Here is a 15,898-nt window from a genome sequence, read left to right as displayed (position 1 = left end):
GACAAAAGCAAGCTTCATTGAGTCATCCTGTAGAAGAGGTAAAAGGACTGGCAATATCGCTTCACCCCCACAGAGACGCGAGTGAGAAAGAGAAATGACAGTCTTTGTACATTGATCAAAGCCCTCGCTTGCTGTGCAATATTCAAACCGCGCCCTATGGGGCCCCTCATTACCTCTACCACTATCCGCATCTCGTGTTGTGTCGTCGACCTGTCTGTCCCTCTTACATTGCCGCCCATACTAAGAGGGAGAGAAAGAGAAAAAGTGCTTTGAAGTTTTCCATGTCCCAAAAGCGCAAAAGGAAAGTCGTACATGTCGCAGCCTTCGTAAGTGATTTGATCCCAAGAACGCCGTCCGCAATCACTGCTTTCCATCCGTCTGTCGATCAATCCCTTCGGAAGTGCAGTGAGTCGTTGTCCGTCCGTATCCATCCAAATCCCAAACCATACCCAAACCCAAACCGACCAGCCATTGCCCGACCAGTAACCAAAGAGTTTGAAAGCCGTCCGTATAATATAAACAGTACTGTAGAAGATATCGTTCCTTTCGCGCCTTCTTCCTGACTATACGCCGCCCATTTCAATCTCCTTGTCCTCGCGCCACTCACAGGGCCGCAAGAAATCCGCCTCTTCAAAGTCCACCGCACCGCCGTCGATGGCGTGTCGCCGTCCGGCTCCAACGCCGCCCATGCCGTCTCTCTTGCGCGTCCGCGGCCGCGCGAGTGGCCTCAACAATCCACCGCTCAGATCTGGCATCACAGTGTGACTGACGGGGTACTTTGTGCGAGGCGAGACCTGGACGTCGTCGTGCGCAAACGCGTCGACGGCAAAGTCTGTATTGATGCTTGGGAAGAGTGGGCGCGCCGAGGTGTTCTTCGCGACGTGCTCGCTCTCATCGTCGGCGTCGGAAGACGAGTCGTCGTCGACGACGAAGCGGCGCTTGTTCGTTGGGAGTGGGGCGTGCAGCGAGTCGGTCGAGATGATGGATGCGTTTGAGTCGGATGAGAAGGAAAAGTGGGCCGGGTCGAACGTGGGATCATGAGCGCCGAGAGGCTGCGCGTCGTTGGCTGGCGCGACGCCGTTGTTGGACGCGGGCGCCGTTGAGATGATGATGGGCGAGGGCTGCAGAGCGAGGCCGCCCGTCTTGTGAAGGCCGCAGAAAGGGAGCAGCTCTGCTGGACGGTTGTGAATGGGTTCCGTGGGTGGCCTTGTGGTCGAGGTGAAAACGGGCGCCATCTTCTTGGTGTGTGTTTGGTATCCCTCGGGGACGGCCTTGCGGACGCGCATGCCCACGTTTAAAAGCGAAGCCTGGATGTTTGCTGGGAGCACTTGGATGCCCTGCTGATGAGAAGGACCATGTGATGGCGAAGCAGCCGTGTCGATGTCAGACCGGTCGCTTCGGGCGAAAAAGGTTGTGATGGAGGGCTGAAAGGGCCGTTTGGTGCGGTGCTGAGAAGGCGACATGGTGGGCGTTTAGTTTGGGTTGTGCAGGTTGGTTGCGAATTGAGAGGCGAAGGAACAGGCGAGCTGTTCGAAGGAGACGTGCACTGGGCTTGGAGCTAATATGTGTGGTGAGAGTTGAGTGGATGGTGGATGGTGGTGGTGGTGGTGGTGGTGGTGGTGGTGGTGGTGGGGAGGAGGATGGGAAAAGAGGCTGGCTCGCGCGTCGCGTGCAAGGAAAGCGCGTCGGGGCTATCGCTTAATAGGAAAGGCAATTTGCGGGCTGTCGACATTAATCAACCACCTCACCTCCCTCTGCTGCAAACCCAAACCTAAGCTGACCTCAGTCGGGTACTTATGCGTCGACCATTGACCACGCCGTCCCTCGGTCCCCGTCATTGCGCGCGCTCTTTGTGACTCGATAACGTCTGCCAGCAAGACGTTGCGCCCACGTCCCATGCATCCATCCTGTTGGCTGCCAAAAAGATACACTCATCTGTGTTCAACGCTGTCCTGTCCACTTCCTTGGCTAATCAATCCTGCCAGGCCATTGGCAACAGCTGACGGCCTACATGAGTTGCCCAAACCCAACGGCTTCTCAGTCCGACAAACCTATAATTGCTCGACTATTGACCTCTGTCAACTTGTAGCTCGTGCAGCACCCGTGCATATGCATGCCGCTTAGCATGCAACCGTGGGTCCTATTAATAGTTTACACTGATTGCTCCTTTTGTTCTACCAAACTCCGCTTTAGCTTGGCCGCGGATTCTCAATAGGGACGGGACCCAACCACTCAACTACCCCCAAGTCTGTCCTCTTTGCAAGAAACTTTGCACACCTTGCAGCACAGTTCTGTCCCTGTCCCTCAATGCCAATGGTTTCATACACTTGAAGATATCTTGCAACCCTGCAGCCCTCGACGGAACTATGGATGGGCAGCGTGACATCACGCTGCGAACACTCTGCACACCAGGTGCTAGTTTCACCTTCCAAAACCGCGTCGACGCAAACAAACGTCACAGGAGGCAGGCATTTGCATATTTCAGACGCAATCGCAGTTGCTAGGCTCGCCGACGACGCCGTTCGCATTGACAGTCCGCATGGGCAGTAGCACTAGACGCAGGCGCTTTGTCGAGAACGCTCGAACATGCAATCAATCAACAATCCCCCGTCTGTTCTGCTGCGTGGAATTGAAACGATTCAATGGCGATACGCACTTTCAGTAGTGACATGCTGCACTCATGGTCGTCTCTATATACACAAGACACGCGTCGAAATGGGCTACTTGAGTTTCCATTCTATTGAACTTCGGACGAATCAGTCCCCCAACTCAGTCCACTGAGCAAAGGCAACAGAGGTGGAGGTGCAATGGCTTGCTCTGCATTAGGTCAGCAGAGTCGGGTGACAAAAGCAGATCGCGTTGTCTTTCTTGCTCCTGAGCGACCCTGGGTACTTCGACGCAGCGTCTGGCAATCACATAGCAAAGAAGGGGGTGATCCTGAAAACTTTCAGTGTATGAACCTATCCTGGTTAACTTCCTGTGTACCTTGATCCGTTCCTAGCCGACGAAAAGACTGGGTCTGCTAACAGAGCCTGCAAAGAGTACAGGTACCCACCGTGAGATCCATCCAGTCAAGAAAGTGGCAGCCTCCCTCACATGGCCTTGGAGAACAGGCTGCGGTAGACTGCTTCGACGACGGGCTGGGCCGTGATGGTTCGTCCGCCGAAAAATCTGCCGTTGAGACCTTTGATGGCGTTCTCGCCGCCCGTGACCGTTTCGAACTTGACGTAAATGTCGCCTTGGGTGTTGGGGTCTACTGCAATGTGAACAACTTTGCCATACTTCTCCTGGCACTCGTCGCGGACGTCATCCTCTAGCTCCCTGGTCCAGTTTTCGCCCGTTTCCCTGTGTGAATCCGTCAGAAAAATCTAATGCGACAAGCAATGGTCAACACTTACTCTTGCGGGTCAAACATGTTCTTCAGCACAACGCAGCGGCTAGACTGGTTGACGTTGATGTTGACTGGAACTTTGCTCACTGGGGCAGTAGACTTGAGCATCTTTTGCTTGTCAGCGCCGTTGGTTTCAGCAGGTTCATCAGCACGAGCGAGCTTCCTCATGAGGGCATCCCTGCTGTAGTTGTTGAAATTCACGCCTCCAACGTCAGTGTCGTCGAGAGCACTGGCTCCTCCGGTGCCCTTGTCGTTGTCGCGGCCACCAGCACGGTCAAACGTGCCTCCAGAACCTCCAGCATGAGCGCCACGGCCACCCGAGCCAGAGAACGCCGAGCCCTGAAAGCCTGGTGGGCCCTGACCTGGAAATCGGTTGAGGAGATTGGCAGTAGACTCGGGAGTGAACTTATCGTTGCCCAAGCCAACACGAATGGGACGTCCGGCAAGGTCGAAGCCGTTCATCTTCTCGAGAGCCTCTTTGGCCTGGGTAGGATCGCGGAACCTGGTGAATTCGATGTTAATATGACCATGACGGAACTCGGGGAGAAACTTACTGCACAAAGCCATAGCCACGGCTACGACCGCTGTCATCCTTCTGCAACTGCACAAATTCAAGCTCTCCAAAAGGCTCAAAGACATTCTGCAGATCCTGTTCAGTGATGCTGAAGTGAATGTTGCCGACATACAACCTGTGGAAGGGGACGCCGTTGTTGTTGACCGAATGTCCCTCTCCAGAACGAGCCTGGCGATTCTTCTCGGCTTCGGTGAGCTGAGCAATGATTGGGATACCTAGGAGTTTCTGGCCCGTAAGCTGAATGGCGAGGGGAACGGACTCCTCGTTCTTGAACTCAACATATCCAACGCTTCAAGAGGTCAGCAAATGATGTCTTCAGTGTGAGCCGGAAACTTACCCCTTGGAGCGACCGCTAACACGGTCCTTGACGATTTGCGCTTCCTTGACAGGGCCAACCTTTTCAAAAAATGCAACCAGTTCCTTGGTCCTCAGCCGAGCAGCGAGTTGTTGGACGAACACAGTGCGACGGTCACGTTCATCCTCGGTCAATGGTGGAGTGGCTGAACGGCGCGGAGAGGGAGAGCGACGGCGGCCCCCACGGCCACCTCGGTGTCCCCGGTCACGATCACGATCACGCTCGCGTTCACGGTCTTTTTCGGAGTCTTCGTCGCGTCGGCCGCCACGTCCAGTGGGACGGTAATGCCTGTCGTCGTCGGGGTAGGGAGAGCGGGACCTGGTTCGTGGGCGACCGCTGCCGCGGTAGTAGTCGCCGCGATAACTGTCGTCACGGTCAATGGAGTCTCGGCCACGGCGGTGGCGTCTTTCCGAGTCACGGCTCCGGCTGCGGCGCTTGCTCCTGAGGCTGCCGCTAGCGCTGCCCCGGTCGCTGCGAGGGCTCTTCATCTCAACATCGTCATCGAGGTCGCGCCGGATCCTATCACGGCTGCGGTCGCGGCGTCTGCGATCGCGGTCCCGCGAGCCATCTTTGGTACGTTCATCGCGGTCCCGGCGCTCGGATCTGTCGCCCTTTGGGCGCTCGTCGTTGTCGGTCGAACGGGGGGTATCTCTTGACTCTGCCGCACTGGCGTTGGCAGTGGAGTCGAGCAAAGCCTCAACGTCTAGACCTGACATTGGGGTTGGATGCTGTCAAGCTAAACGTTTGGAATGAGGAGTATCACTGAGGAACGGAGCGTCAGCGAGTGAAGTCGGTTGAGGCGCAGGTCGGACGGTCGCGCACCCTGCTACTGGACTAGCGCGTGGACGGTGCTGAAGTGTGAGTGTCGAAGGTGGAAATTGAGGTGAGGTTGACGGCGTCTGCGGGAGAGGCGAGCAGCGGGTGCTGTAGAAGTTGTATGATCCGCGGTGCGCGGTTGGGGTGCAGAGAGTGGAAGGAGACAGCGCTGCAACAGGGAAGGTTAAACTTTCGATTGAGCCGGAGCTGGAGCGGTTCACCCCGAATCACGTGCATTCAGGCGACTTTCGGATCATCAATCGCCCGGATTTTTAATGGGTGCTCTGGAAATAGGAGTGAAGAAATGTAGGTTATTACTATCTGCCGTAGGAAAGCGAGTCGTCAATGATTATCCCAACCGTGACTATGATACCTCATGAAGCCGCCCCATGCAGCACCTGCAAAAGCTCAATCTCAACGCCTTGATGCCCTTGTTGCCCAGACATTAATACAACTGATGTACAGCATTCCTTCGACTCGCGGGATCGAGTCCACGCCTCAAGTCGTCTTGATGACCTTTGGCGGAGGAATCTGGAGCTCCGTGTTGAACACCCGATCCCAGAACTTGCTCGTGACACCGAAACCATTTTCGTAATCGGCGAAGTGGTGCTCCAAGTGATACTTCTTGAGCTCACGGTAGTACGCGGGCAAGCTGTTTTCCGTTAATACCATCACTTTCGTAGCAGATCTTTCCAACTTACTTGCGGTGGTGGAGGAAGTAGTGGGTCAAGTCGTAGCAAATATAGCCGAAGATACCACCACAGAACACAGCCGTAGCGGCATACCAGTTGTAGAAGAAGATGGTGTGCGCAAGCTTCCAGAAAGGTGTGGCTAGAATTGCGAAAAGGGTCGGCGGCATGACAAGCCGGTACTTATCCATAGGGAGGTAATGATGAATGCCGTGCAAGAGGAAGTGCAGGGTGATGCCCACGCGATTGTCAGGGAGGTAGCTATATCTTGTTAGCCTAGTCTTGGCGATGTGGAATCGTTGACATACCCATCCAAGTGGAACAAGAACCGATGCAGGCAGTACTCCACCAGCGTCCAGATACACAATCCAAGTATCCAGTAGAGACCAAAGTGCACTGTGGGAAGATGCTGAGACGCCAACCAAGTTCCATAGGCAACGGGCGGAAGCCACACGGTTGGCACAACCCACCAGGCGGTCTTGCTCAGAGGCTCCAGGAAGTTTCCGAACAGAGGCGCAGATGCTCCTCCCTTGTAGTGTCTTGGACGGTGCACTTGTTCCAGGTAGAAATCCTTGGAGAAACCCCCAAACCAGATTTGCGGGAACAGCGGCCTGTTGAGGTCGAGAAACTTGTGTCTCTTGTAGTCGGCACTGTGGTCGGTATCCTTGGAGAGATCCTCGGCCGAAGAAAGTCCAGTGGCTTCGAAAACGTATTTCTCGCCATTGGCGACGCCCTTTTCATTCAACTCTTTCAGCCCTTCGCCCCTCGGTGGCAGTGGCACAATGTCATCTGGGTGTTGGTTCTCGGTGGCCGCGTCAACAACTTTTGGGGTCGCAACGAAGCCAACCAGATGATCATCCAGAATTTCGTACGCCGAGTCAGAATGCTTGTGCGAAATCTCATCCTCCAGAATCTCCTTCACGTCCTTGCCAGCGTATTCCAAAACGAGATCGCCTCCACCGGGGTGATCCTCGACAAATTCGGTGATGTCAAAGACTCGCTCGCCAATGGTAACATAGCAGGATTTGGCGCTGTTGTGAGAGGCCACCTCGGCCTGGGTGATTGTAGGAAGCGTTCGGCCAGGCATGGTGTTTGGAGGGTTTGCGGAGGTGCGCGGAGATTTGCGGAGGCGGTCGCGAAGACCTGGAGACTCGAAGCGCACGCGACAGGCAGCAAGGCGAAGAGCGCGAGTAAGGGTAGGCAGAAGGAGCGGAGGGGGAGAGACCACGCGTCGAGATGGAATTGTTTAGCGCCGAGTTCAACGGTTTGCTGGTCCAGAGGGCGTTCAGTCTCCTGAAGGTAACAAGGTGGCGACGGCCCGGGTCGGAGATGAAAAATGGCGGGAGTTCGGGAGGCGATCGGAGGCTGGAAAGACCCTTGGATGCGGACGGGAGATCGTGGTGTGACAACCACGCTTAAGAGAACGTCAGCTGTCCTGATCTCTCGCGCTCACTGCCGCAGTGCGAGACTATTGTACACCCTTGACTAGACTTTGTGAACGCTGTCTCGATGCAATCTTTGACATTATTCTGTGTCTTTTCAAGAAAAATGCTTCTGCAACTGATGTCCGGCAGTATCCGCTGCCTATTCAACATCACACGTTGATGGTCTTCCTCACCGCCCAAGATCAATTGAATTCTGCGCCGAGATCACCGCTGGTTCCCGAGAGCCGTACATCAGCGACTTGATGCCGAGTTTTCCGACGGATGCTCTATGATCCGAGAATGGAGAGACGATGTCTCTTATTTTCAATTTTCTGTGTTTGACTCTCTACTATGTATTGGCGTGGCATTTGCACAGGGCAGTAAAATGACTCCACTCTCTTCCAATCATGTACAGTTTTCACCTTTTCTTGCGAAACGACGCGGGGCAATTTGGCCAAACACAGACGGAGGAAATCCGCGTGGTAGTGATCTTGGCTCTCAAGATCTTGTCACGGCAGCGCAAGAGTTGACTTGATGGCATGGTTCAGATTATAGTGTACTTACAGGCGCTTTTGGTTGAGAATCTCGAGAATTCGACAGGCCGGTGCCCAAGCCAGTCTGCCACAATCGTTAACCAGAGGCAGGCTTGTTTATGGAGGAATTGAGCGTACTTGATGCGACCAACGTCTTCCGTTCTTCGCATTCCGCATTGATACCATCTACTTTTTTGCACCATCCCAATCCCGAACGCCGGATTGTCAGTATCAGGAAAGACGCCGACATTTTTCATACCTTTCACCACCTTCCATATCCACGCCCACCCCTGTACCCTCCACCGCGGCCACCATAGCCTCCGCCGCCTCTGTAGCTTCCCCTGCCGTATCCACCTCGATCGCCGAAGCCATCAGGGTCACCTCTTGACCCACGAGGGTTGTCGTCCACGTCGTGTCGCGGCGGCGGCGGCTTTCCCTTGAGCTCCTTTTGCAACTGCTCGTACGTCTTCCTCATCTGCGCGTATCCAAGATGCATCTTTCCGTAGAAGTGATCCGCCAAGCGCCTGTCGTTGTCGAGCCTGCTCAGATATGCGCCGCAAACATCGCAGACCTGCAACTTTTGGTGACCAGACGGTCCCGATGTATCAGACAGAGCCTTGAGTTCGCGTTCCCGGTCTTCCTTAGTCTGCTTCGCCTGTTTGACTTTGAAGTATTCTGTGACCGCTTGATTGACGCAGCCTTCCTCTCCGAGGATTTGGACTTCGAGTAGGCCGTTTTCAATCGTCTTGGACAGGTCGCGTATTTGCGATAGCAAAAGGTTGGTCTGACGGATTTCGTCTGGCGTCTTTTCTAGTCTCCGTTGCGCTCCGTCTATGCGCCTGTTGCACTCGTCCACGTATTTTTGCATGTCGCGCAGGTAGTCGTACTCGAAGCCCCATCGGCGTTTCTGATCATCGTTCGCGGCTTCGTACTCGTTTTTCAGCGCTTCGCTGTGGACCTTGGGACATGGACCGAAATCTTGCTTCGTGTTGGTGAAGAGGTCGTGCGGGCAAGTGCCCACAAGATATGAGCGGCAGACTTTGGGGTCCGTGATGGAGAGTTGTGGCGCGCGTGTGCCAGGTCCAGACATGAGCTGCTCGCCCATGAGCTGCTCTGGATCTTGTTAGATATGGCTGCGGCAATTGACAGGATAAACGAACCAAGCAGCTTTCTTTGCTCTGCAGCCATGGCGTATGTGGTCGAGGGTGAGCACGCGTGACGTCAAGAGTTCCGTTGGTAGCGATGTTGTTGAAGAGCGGCGGTGCGATGCGGCGACTTCGAAGACGGCGGCGATCATGGCCAGGGACCGCCGCCAGGAACACGAGCTTGCGCTGCGGGATTGACGTCGCCGCGCTCTCGCATCCATCAATGTCCTCCAACAACTCACAACACCAGCCTCCGGCTGAAAAGCCGCCATGACCTTCATTCGCTCTCTTCTCCTCGGATTGTACCTCCTGGTCTTCTCTGCAGCGAGCTGCCAGGCTGCCGACTATCACGAGCGACTACTCCTGCGTCCACTGCCACAGAACGCACTCCTCGCGTCCTTTCATTTTCGCAGCAACGCGTCCGCGGCTTCAATCGAAGAGCAAAATTTCAGATTTTTCCCTCGATCACTTGGTCAGATTCTACAGCATGCGCATACCAAGGAATTGCATCTGCGCTTCAGCTTGGGACGCTGGGACGCCGAGCTTTGGGGAGCTCGGCCATGGAATGGCGCGAGAGAAGGGGGCACTGGTGTCGAGCTTTGGGCGTGGTTTGACGCTGAGACTGAAGAACAGTTAGTCCTGCGGAGACGTTTCTGGAGAGTATGGCTAATATTTCCGCAGAGCCAACGCCCGATGGCTGACTTTGGCGAATGCCCTCTCTGGCCTGTTCTGCGCTTCCCTCAACTTCATCGATGCTACCAAGACCATCCGGCCCGTCATGACCTTCCCTCCCGAAAGATATACTCCAAACCAGTCTTCGGAAAGCTTACACCTATTGCATGGAACCCTCCCTCACGAGGTTGTCTGCACGGAGAACCTGACACCGTTCTTAAAACTTTTGCCTTGCAAGGGCAAGTCTGGCATATCCAGTCTTCTCGATGGACACAAATTGTTTGACGCCTCTTGGCAGACGATGTCCATCGACGTCAGGCCAATGTGTCCAGATGATGGCGGTGAATGCATCCTTGAGATTGAGCAGATTGTGGACATGGTGTTGGATATTGACAGGTCAAAACGGCCTCGAGACAACCCCATACCACGCCCTGTTCCTGTCGAGGAGATTACCTGCGATGATTCCAAGCCATATAATTCTCACGATTCCTGCTATCCACTTAAAAGGGCTTCCGAACCCCAATGGAGCCTAGAAGAGGTCTTTGGACACTCAATCAAAGGCGCTTGTCCGTTGACCGAAGATGGACAAGCTTCTGAGACTGTGTGCTTGAATGTACAGCCAGAACGTGAGGTTCAAGTCAGAACGGACGGCACTTACACGGAATCAAAACACGACGACGGGATGGTGAGATGCTTCCAGCTTCCTGGTAGGTCTTCAAATTTCTTCCCAAGAGACACTAACTGAGTCAACCAGACGGAGTTGATTTCGACTTGTTCCTCCCCGAACAGAACATGGAGGCAGACATTCCCTTGGCTCAACCCGCCTTCTATGCTGCACGCTCGATTACTGGCCACGGACAAGAGCGCGGCGGACTTCAAGCTGTGTTGACCAATCCATCCCCCGATTCCTCTGTTGAATTGGTATATCTGGAATCGCTGCCCTGGTTCATGAAGCCGTACGTGCATACGTTACGCGCCTATGTATCCGACAATGGAGGGCGTCATAAATGCAACAATTGCATAAAAGAAATCTACTACCGCCCAGCCGTGGACCGCAGCCGAGGGACGCACTTGGAGCTCCAATTGTCCGTACCACCCGCGTCTAGCCTAATCCTGACATACGACTTCGAAAAGGCCATCCTTCGCTACACGGAATACCCTCCTGACGCGAACCGCGGCTTTGATGTGGCTCCTGCCGTGATTCGGCTCTTGAACAGCTCCACGCAAGACTTTTCATCGCAAAACGTATATCTCCGGACAACCAGTCTCCTTCTCCCATTGCCTACTCCAGATTTCAGCATGCCATATAATGTCATTATCCTCACAAGTACCGTTATGGCTCTTGGCTTCGGAAGCATTTTCAATATCTTGGTGAGACGATTTGTAGGGGGCAACGAGGTGGAGGGATGGAAGAGTGGCGGGCTAAAGGGGATCGTCCTGGCCAAAATCCAAAGGCTGAAGACGAAATTTCAGGGCAAAGGTGCCAAGGCCGAGTAAAGCCAACAACACAGCCATCATTTCACTCTCAATTCAGCTTTCCAGAACCTTGATCCTGATGGGCATGCATCCAACGTCCTGCAGGCGTCCGGGTGAATTTTCTCAAACATGGCATCGCCCGCCTATCGACCATACTGATGCCACAGATATCTTCAAGAGGCCAAGGCGACACACGTTGTCCAGGAAGTACGATTGGTGCGTGGCTGAACAGCCCCTTGCCAAGACCAATCGTTGCGTAGTTCCATCAAGCCTTTGTTTTTTTCAAGCCAAAACAGTCCAGGCTTGGTGCCAAAAATCGAGGAACGAACAACACCAGATTGGGAGCAATATTCATACCATTCCAACAGGTAACTGACTAAGACCATTCCAGCTTATCGACTCCAAAGTCTTTGGGGGCTTTCAAGGGTCTTTCGAGGGGTTAGTGGCAGGGGGCGTTTCGACCCCTAATTCGCAGAGCCTAAGTCCCCAAGCCTCGGTAGGTTAGCTAGCTAAAGACGCACGGCTAAACAGTCCTTTGCCATGGCCACTCGTCGCGTAGTCCAGCCAAGCTTTTGGTCAAGCTAATGTGCAGTCCCTGGCTAAGCATTTGAAACTAGCCCTTTCCAGATCAAATAGAGCTACTGCGGAATTTTCCGAGCAAGTCGAATGATGCGCCATTCCAGCCTCCGTCTCAGCCTTGAGGAGTTGGATGCGCCTTCTCGGACGATGAGACACATTGATAGTGGCTGTAGTGCATCGGGTCAGTATTCATCGGTCTCCTCTGACCACATATCTACCAATGGCCAGCCCAAATGCTTGCTCTGGTGCTCTGCCTCGAATTCGGTTGAGGTTGTAGAAAGTTTTTTCCTCTTTATTTGTGGGATCCCTTGTGGGCAATGTTCAGCACCTTGGCTCTCCTTTTTGTGGGCTCCGTTCTGGCTGGGCCCGCCTCTGTCGCTCCACAAAGTAGGTTCTCGCTTTTTATTCTTGGATGAGCGCTCACAAGACTCTAGCAAGTGCATTTTACGATGCCACCACTGCATATCCAACAGGAGCCACTGTTTTGTCTGCCCCGACCTGCGTCGCGAACTGTACATACACGGCTAATGGAGCTCAAATATACGCCTGGACCAAACTTTCGGTCACGGCGACGATAACACGAGGTAATACTTTTTGATCTTGTGTTGAATTTCGAGTCTTGTGTTGAATCATACAGGGGTTGCGTATGTCATTGTCAACAATCGAACAAACACGACTCGAACGTCCACATCGTACTACAAGCTTCCAAGCGGGTATGAATTACCTCCCACCAATTCTGCCGGCACCCAAGTCTACGAAACCATAGTCACAGAGCCAGTTGATGGTATTTGGAAAACATTTGCCACCAACATAACATATCCAAGCGTGTACACGCAGTACCCTTATGGGTTGGTGATCCCATATGACACAATTCCTCTTCAACCAAGTTAACATTTCAGGTACCAATGGTGGGGAGCTGTTCCCACTACAACTTCGGACAGCCAATCCGTTTGCTCGTGGGCCCCTTACTACTTCTCATTATATGGGACTATGACCTCGACCTCGACCGAAACATGGTCCCCTCAAGCCACAACAAAAACTGTGACTGCCACTGTCTATAATACCGTCGCCACTGGTGCCTCTGTCAATTACACCTCAGTCGTACCTTTTGGCAAGGCCCAGCCCACCCCCGATCCAGAGGACCCAGAGGGCTTTCTGTACGTGTATCAATACGCTGATCGTAGGGAGGGTGTGCCCCCAGAGAATACCGACGGTGTTATTCAACATTGCACCCTTGGACCGACACCAAGGCCACCTAGCGGATGGCCAACCTCGAGCGCGGCTGCTGAGATGGTACTTTTGACTGCAAGCTACTTGATTGAAACCTCGACGATCAATGAAAACACGCCTGCGTCTGCCTCGGCTGAGCCGTCATCGGCATCAGGCCTGGTTAATGTTCTCGTCAGCGCTCTTGCTGCCTCAACGACCTCCGCCGCTCCCGCAAAGCAAAGCTCGGTACAGGCAGTTTCTTCCAACTCGGCACCAGCAGCAGTGACCGCAGGTGGTATCAAGATATCCCAGGGTGCATCGTCCAATTTGGTAGCGGACGGGCAAACGCTTAAGCCTGGGTAAGACAAGACTTTCACAAGCAGACTACTCTGTACACCAAGCTGATTTTTCTTTAGATCATCTGTCATAGTTGGCTCCGGAACATCTACGACGGCTGTGATTCTAGAGACGTCTGGAGGTGCCACCCGACTTGCTGTTGGGGGAAGTCAAACCTTTGACGTGCCTCCGCCCACTCTGGCGGTCACTCAAGTTCCAACCGTGGAGCCACCTGCGACAACCTTTGCTGGAGCTACATTATCTCAGAATGGAAAGTCTGAGGTGGTGCTCGGTGGTCAAACTCTGACCCCGGGATCTGCCGTCACCATCGGATCAGGATCATCTGCCACTGTCGTGGAAATCAAGACAAGTCAGGGCGTGACGCAGCTCATTGCTGGCGGAACGACAGCAATACTTCCCATCGCAAGCGGACCCGCCAAAGACGCCGCCTCCTCTGCCGTGCTCCTTACCGTCGGCGGCCAAACATTCTCAGCGAACCCAGCATCTCAACTAGTCGTCGACGGCCAAACCCTGTCCAAGGGCGCCTCGATCACTCTCGGAACGGGCACATCGACGACCATCGTCGCCCTTCAAACAGCGCTGAACGGCAACACCCAGCTGGTAGTCGGAGGCACGACGACAATACTGCCCCGTCCTACTTCGTCCCTCTTCGCCACAACCGCCGGCGGCGCCACCATCGCCCTCAACTCCCAAGCCGACCTCCTCATCAACGGCAACACGCTCAGGCCCGGCGCGACCGTGACCATCGGCACCGGCCTCGCCCACACGACCATTGCGCTGCAGACGAGCAGCGGCATGACGGCGCTCGTCGTCAATGGCCAAACCACGCAGTTGGGCAACGCCACCGTGCCGACTTCGTCTTCGACGGGTCTTGGTGCTGTGATCATCGGTGGACTGACGGGTCCGGATTCGCCGACGACGACGCGCGCCGCTGCGGTGAGCACCCCGACTACGACGTTCTCTGCGGCTGCTCCTGCGATTGTCTCTTCGTCGGCTATGACGTTGCTGAGTTTTATGGGAGCGTTTGCACTGGCGTTCGCCTGATTTGAGGTGTTGGTAATTGCATCTGTGTATGGTGTCAGGGAGTTGGCTTGTGGTTCTAATCACGTCATTTGATTTTGAACAAGGTGTTTGTAGATATCTACACTTGTGTTTTATGAGATTTCCTCTTCTGTGAAAACTGAGATCTGCAATGCTCCCCCTTATTTGTTGTTGTGCAAACTAGATGCTTTCTGACACTCATGCACTGAGGGTCTGGCTACTCCCTTGTCTCGTCAAAGGATACAAGCAGATTACGAGCAAACCAGCCGTTTCTTTTTGTTCCCTCCCTTCTGCGACTTGTCAGTCAACAACACTTCCGATTCATGCAGCGAAGGCCCGACAGTCTACGACATAGCAGGACAGTGACGATCTTTCATCACTGTGTGAAAGGAATGGCGGAGAGTCCTTGGGGAGTTCCAGAACAGTGTTCTTCTGGAAGCTCGGCGAATCGAAGTTACGATGCATCCACACCTTTCGCACTCGGAATGAAGACGCAAAGACAAGGTTGGGTCAAAGAAAGGAGGTGATTTAGTTCGCTTTTAAACTCCTATGCATCATTGAACTATCAGCTGCCAGGGCACATGTGAGACGCTCGAAGCTCAACTCGGGGCTGGCTCTCTATCTTCTGAGTAATTATATAAACATGTCTGTCTCCACCGGGCTCAATCCTCATGTCTAACACCGAAGCCCAGGCGGAAACCTCGCACGAATCATCTGGGTCTACTTTTGCGTGCGGCTCTGAAGAACACAGGAAAAGGGGTTACTACGAGTCCTGTTCCACAGATAATTTCCACTGACCGTATCGAGTTTTCGGTGGTCCGTCGTGCTTGGTTGCATCTTTGTGCCGTGGTGCAGTCAAACTCCACATCATGGCAATGCTGTCTTGTGTTCGAGGCTTGCCAGGACCTTTCCCGGAAAGCCAAGGAGCCCAGCGAGACAGGAACCAGACAAAGGAAGACCAACGCGAGTTCGGGCTTTGTTACTTAAGCCTCGATTCTCTTTGAGGGAAAAACAGTGCCAGGGCAATAAAGGAATGCAAAAGCGAAGGGGTTTTATGTGTACTCATCCAGTCCGCCGAGCTGGCGGAGACCGCGCAAGTCAGTGGCTCAGGTGACGAGCTTGTGTCGAATTGTCACGCGATATTTGCTCTCGGAAGCCCATGAATCTTCTGTAGAAACTGCACGTCACTCCGCCTTTCGTCTTTGCTTCAACGCATCCTTGATTGCTCTTCATCTGCTGTCTTACCACGTCAAACACTCTCTTGGAGCTTCAAGGTCCGATCGAATGTGAGCGTTGAAGACAATTTGGATCCCAGAATCTTCGACAATCCTGAATTCCACGATGACGCATCCCATCAACTTCCACTTGTGCCGGTTGTAGTAAAAGCGATACAGCGCTCGCTTGCACAGTAATTTAATGATGACATCCAGCCCAAATCGATTGATATCGAAACCCTGAAGAAGCCGAGAGTCACGCCGCAAAAACCGCAAAAGAAAGTGAGCGAAGTGTAAGGACGATGACTCCTCGCCTTCACCAATCTGATGGGCAAACAATAGCGTAGTGGGAGAGTTTGGCGCTGTGTCGTGGGCTATATACACAAGCGACTGAAGCTTTGAACTACCCAGGCACATGCAATG

At 53.8% G+C, this 15,898-nt stretch overlaps 5 protein-coding genes across 5 annotated transcripts; 1 reads left to right on the top strand and 4 right to left on the bottom strand.

Moving 5' to 3' along the window:
* Positions 1 to 324: 324 nt before the first annotated feature.
* Positions 325 to 1,764, bottom strand: IWZ02DRAFT_211104 (ribonucleotide reductase inhibitor-domain-containing protein). The gene has a single exon (XM_066762693.1). It carries the CDS (start codon positions 1,461 to 1,463, stop codon positions 564 to 566), a length of 900 nt encoding a protein of 299 aa, XP_066624685.1. The 5' UTR covers positions 1,464 to 1,764; the 3' UTR covers positions 325 to 563.
* Positions 1,765 to 3,041: 1,277 nt separating this feature from the next.
* Positions 3,042 to 5,146, bottom strand: IWZ02DRAFT_211146 (RNA splicing factor). Its single transcript, XM_066762694.1, has 4 exons — positions 4,303 to 5,146; positions 3,946 to 4,254; positions 3,399 to 3,893; positions 3,042 to 3,345 (listed from the first exon to the last, which is right to left on the bottom strand). Exons 1-4 carry the CDS (start codon positions 5,034 to 5,036, stop codon positions 3,093 to 3,095), a joined length of 1,791 nt encoding a protein of 596 aa, XP_066624684.1. The 5' UTR covers positions 5,037 to 5,146; the 3' UTR covers positions 3,042 to 3,092.
* Positions 5,147 to 5,427: 281 nt separating this feature from the next.
* On the bottom strand, positions 5,428 to 7,209 carry IWZ02DRAFT_447012 (uncharacterized protein). Its single transcript, XM_066767261.1, has 3 exons — positions 6,134 to 7,209; positions 5,838 to 6,086; positions 5,428 to 5,788 (listed from the first exon to the last, which is right to left on the bottom strand). Exons 1-3 carry the CDS (start codon positions 6,910 to 6,912, stop codon positions 5,635 to 5,637), a joined length of 1,182 nt encoding a protein of 393 aa, XP_066624683.1. The 5' UTR covers positions 6,913 to 7,209; the 3' UTR covers positions 5,428 to 5,634.
* Positions 7,210 to 7,732: 523 nt separating this feature from the next.
* IWZ02DRAFT_211083 (uncharacterized protein) lies at positions 7,733 to 9,045 on the bottom strand. Its single transcript, XM_066762692.1, has 2 exons — positions 8,943 to 9,045; positions 7,733 to 8,895 (listed from the first exon to the last, which is right to left on the bottom strand). Exons 1-2 carry the CDS (start codon positions 8,968 to 8,970, stop codon positions 8,045 to 8,047), a joined length of 879 nt encoding a protein of 292 aa, XP_066624682.1. The 5' UTR covers positions 8,971 to 9,045; the 3' UTR covers positions 7,733 to 8,044.
* An 80-nt stretch (positions 9,046 to 9,125) lies between these two features.
* IWZ02DRAFT_211051 (GPI transamidase component GPI16) lies at positions 9,126 to 11,371 on the top strand. Its single transcript, XM_066762691.1, has 3 exons — positions 9,126 to 9,559; positions 9,609 to 10,306; positions 10,354 to 11,371. The coding sequence occupies exons 1-3, from the start codon at positions 9,198 to 9,200 to the stop codon at positions 11,094 to 11,096; spliced, it is 1,803 nt and encodes a 600-aa protein (XP_066624681.1). The 5' UTR covers positions 9,126 to 9,197; the 3' UTR covers positions 11,097 to 11,371.
* Positions 11,372 to 15,898: the final 4,527 nt, after the last annotated feature.

The sequence above is a fragment of the Phyllosticta citriasiana genome (assembly GCF_038021145.1).
Source record: "Phyllosticta citriasiana strain CBS 120426 chromosome Unknown IWZ02scaffold_4, whole genome shotgun sequence".
NCBI classification, from domain to species: Eukaryota; Fungi; Ascomycota; class Dothideomycetes; order Botryosphaeriales; family Phyllostictaceae; genus Phyllosticta; species Phyllosticta citriasiana.
The sequence above is the reverse complement of the archived record's forward strand: the minus strand, read 5'-3'. Positions and strand labels throughout refer to the sequence as shown.

Coding starts and splice junctions, on each gene's coding strand:
- IWZ02DRAFT_211104 (XM_066762693.1), bottom strand. CDS start 1,463: ATGTCGCCTTCTCAGCACCGCACCAAACGGCCCTTTCAGCCCTCCATC.
- IWZ02DRAFT_211146 (XM_066762694.1), bottom strand. CDS start 5,036: ATGTCAGGTCTAGACGTTGAGGCTTTGCTCGACTCCACTGCCAACGCC. Junction 3,894..3,945: donor CGTGGCTATGGCTTTGTGCA/GTAAGTTTCTCC, acceptor CGAATTCACCAG/GTTCCGCGATCCTACCCAGG. Junction 3,346..3,398: donor AACATGTTTGACCCGCAAGA/GTAAGTGTTGAC, acceptor GGATTCACACAG/GGAAACGGGCGAAAACTGGA.
- IWZ02DRAFT_447012 (XM_066767261.1), bottom strand. CDS start 6,912: ATGCCTGGCCGAACGCTTCCTACAATCACCCAGGCCGAGGTGGCCTCT. Junction 6,087..6,133: donor TTCTTGTTCCACTTGGATGG/GTATGTCAACGA, acceptor AACAAGATATAG/CTACCTCCCTGACAATCGCG. Junction 5,789..5,837: donor TACTTCCTCCACCACCGCAA/GTAAGTTGGAAA, acceptor AACGGAAAACAG/CTTGCCCGCGTACTACCGTG.
- IWZ02DRAFT_211083 (XM_066762692.1), bottom strand. CDS start 8,970: ATGGCTGCAGAGCAAAGAAAGCTGCTTG. Junction 8,896..8,942: donor AGAGCAAAGAAAGCTGCTTG/GTTCGTTTATCC, acceptor AACAAGATCCAG/AGCAGCTCATGGGCGAGCAG.
- IWZ02DRAFT_211051 (XM_066762691.1), top strand. CDS start 9,198: ATGACCTTCATTCGCTCTCTTCTCCTCGGATTGTACCTCCTGGTCTTC. Junction 9,560..9,608: donor GACGCTGAGACTGAAGAACA/GTTAGTCCTGCG, acceptor ATATTTCCGCAG/AGCCAACGCCCGATGGCTGA. Junction 10,307..10,353: donor GAGATGCTTCCAGCTTCCTG/GTAGGTCTTCAA, acceptor TGAGTCAACCAG/ACGGAGTTGATTTCGACTTG.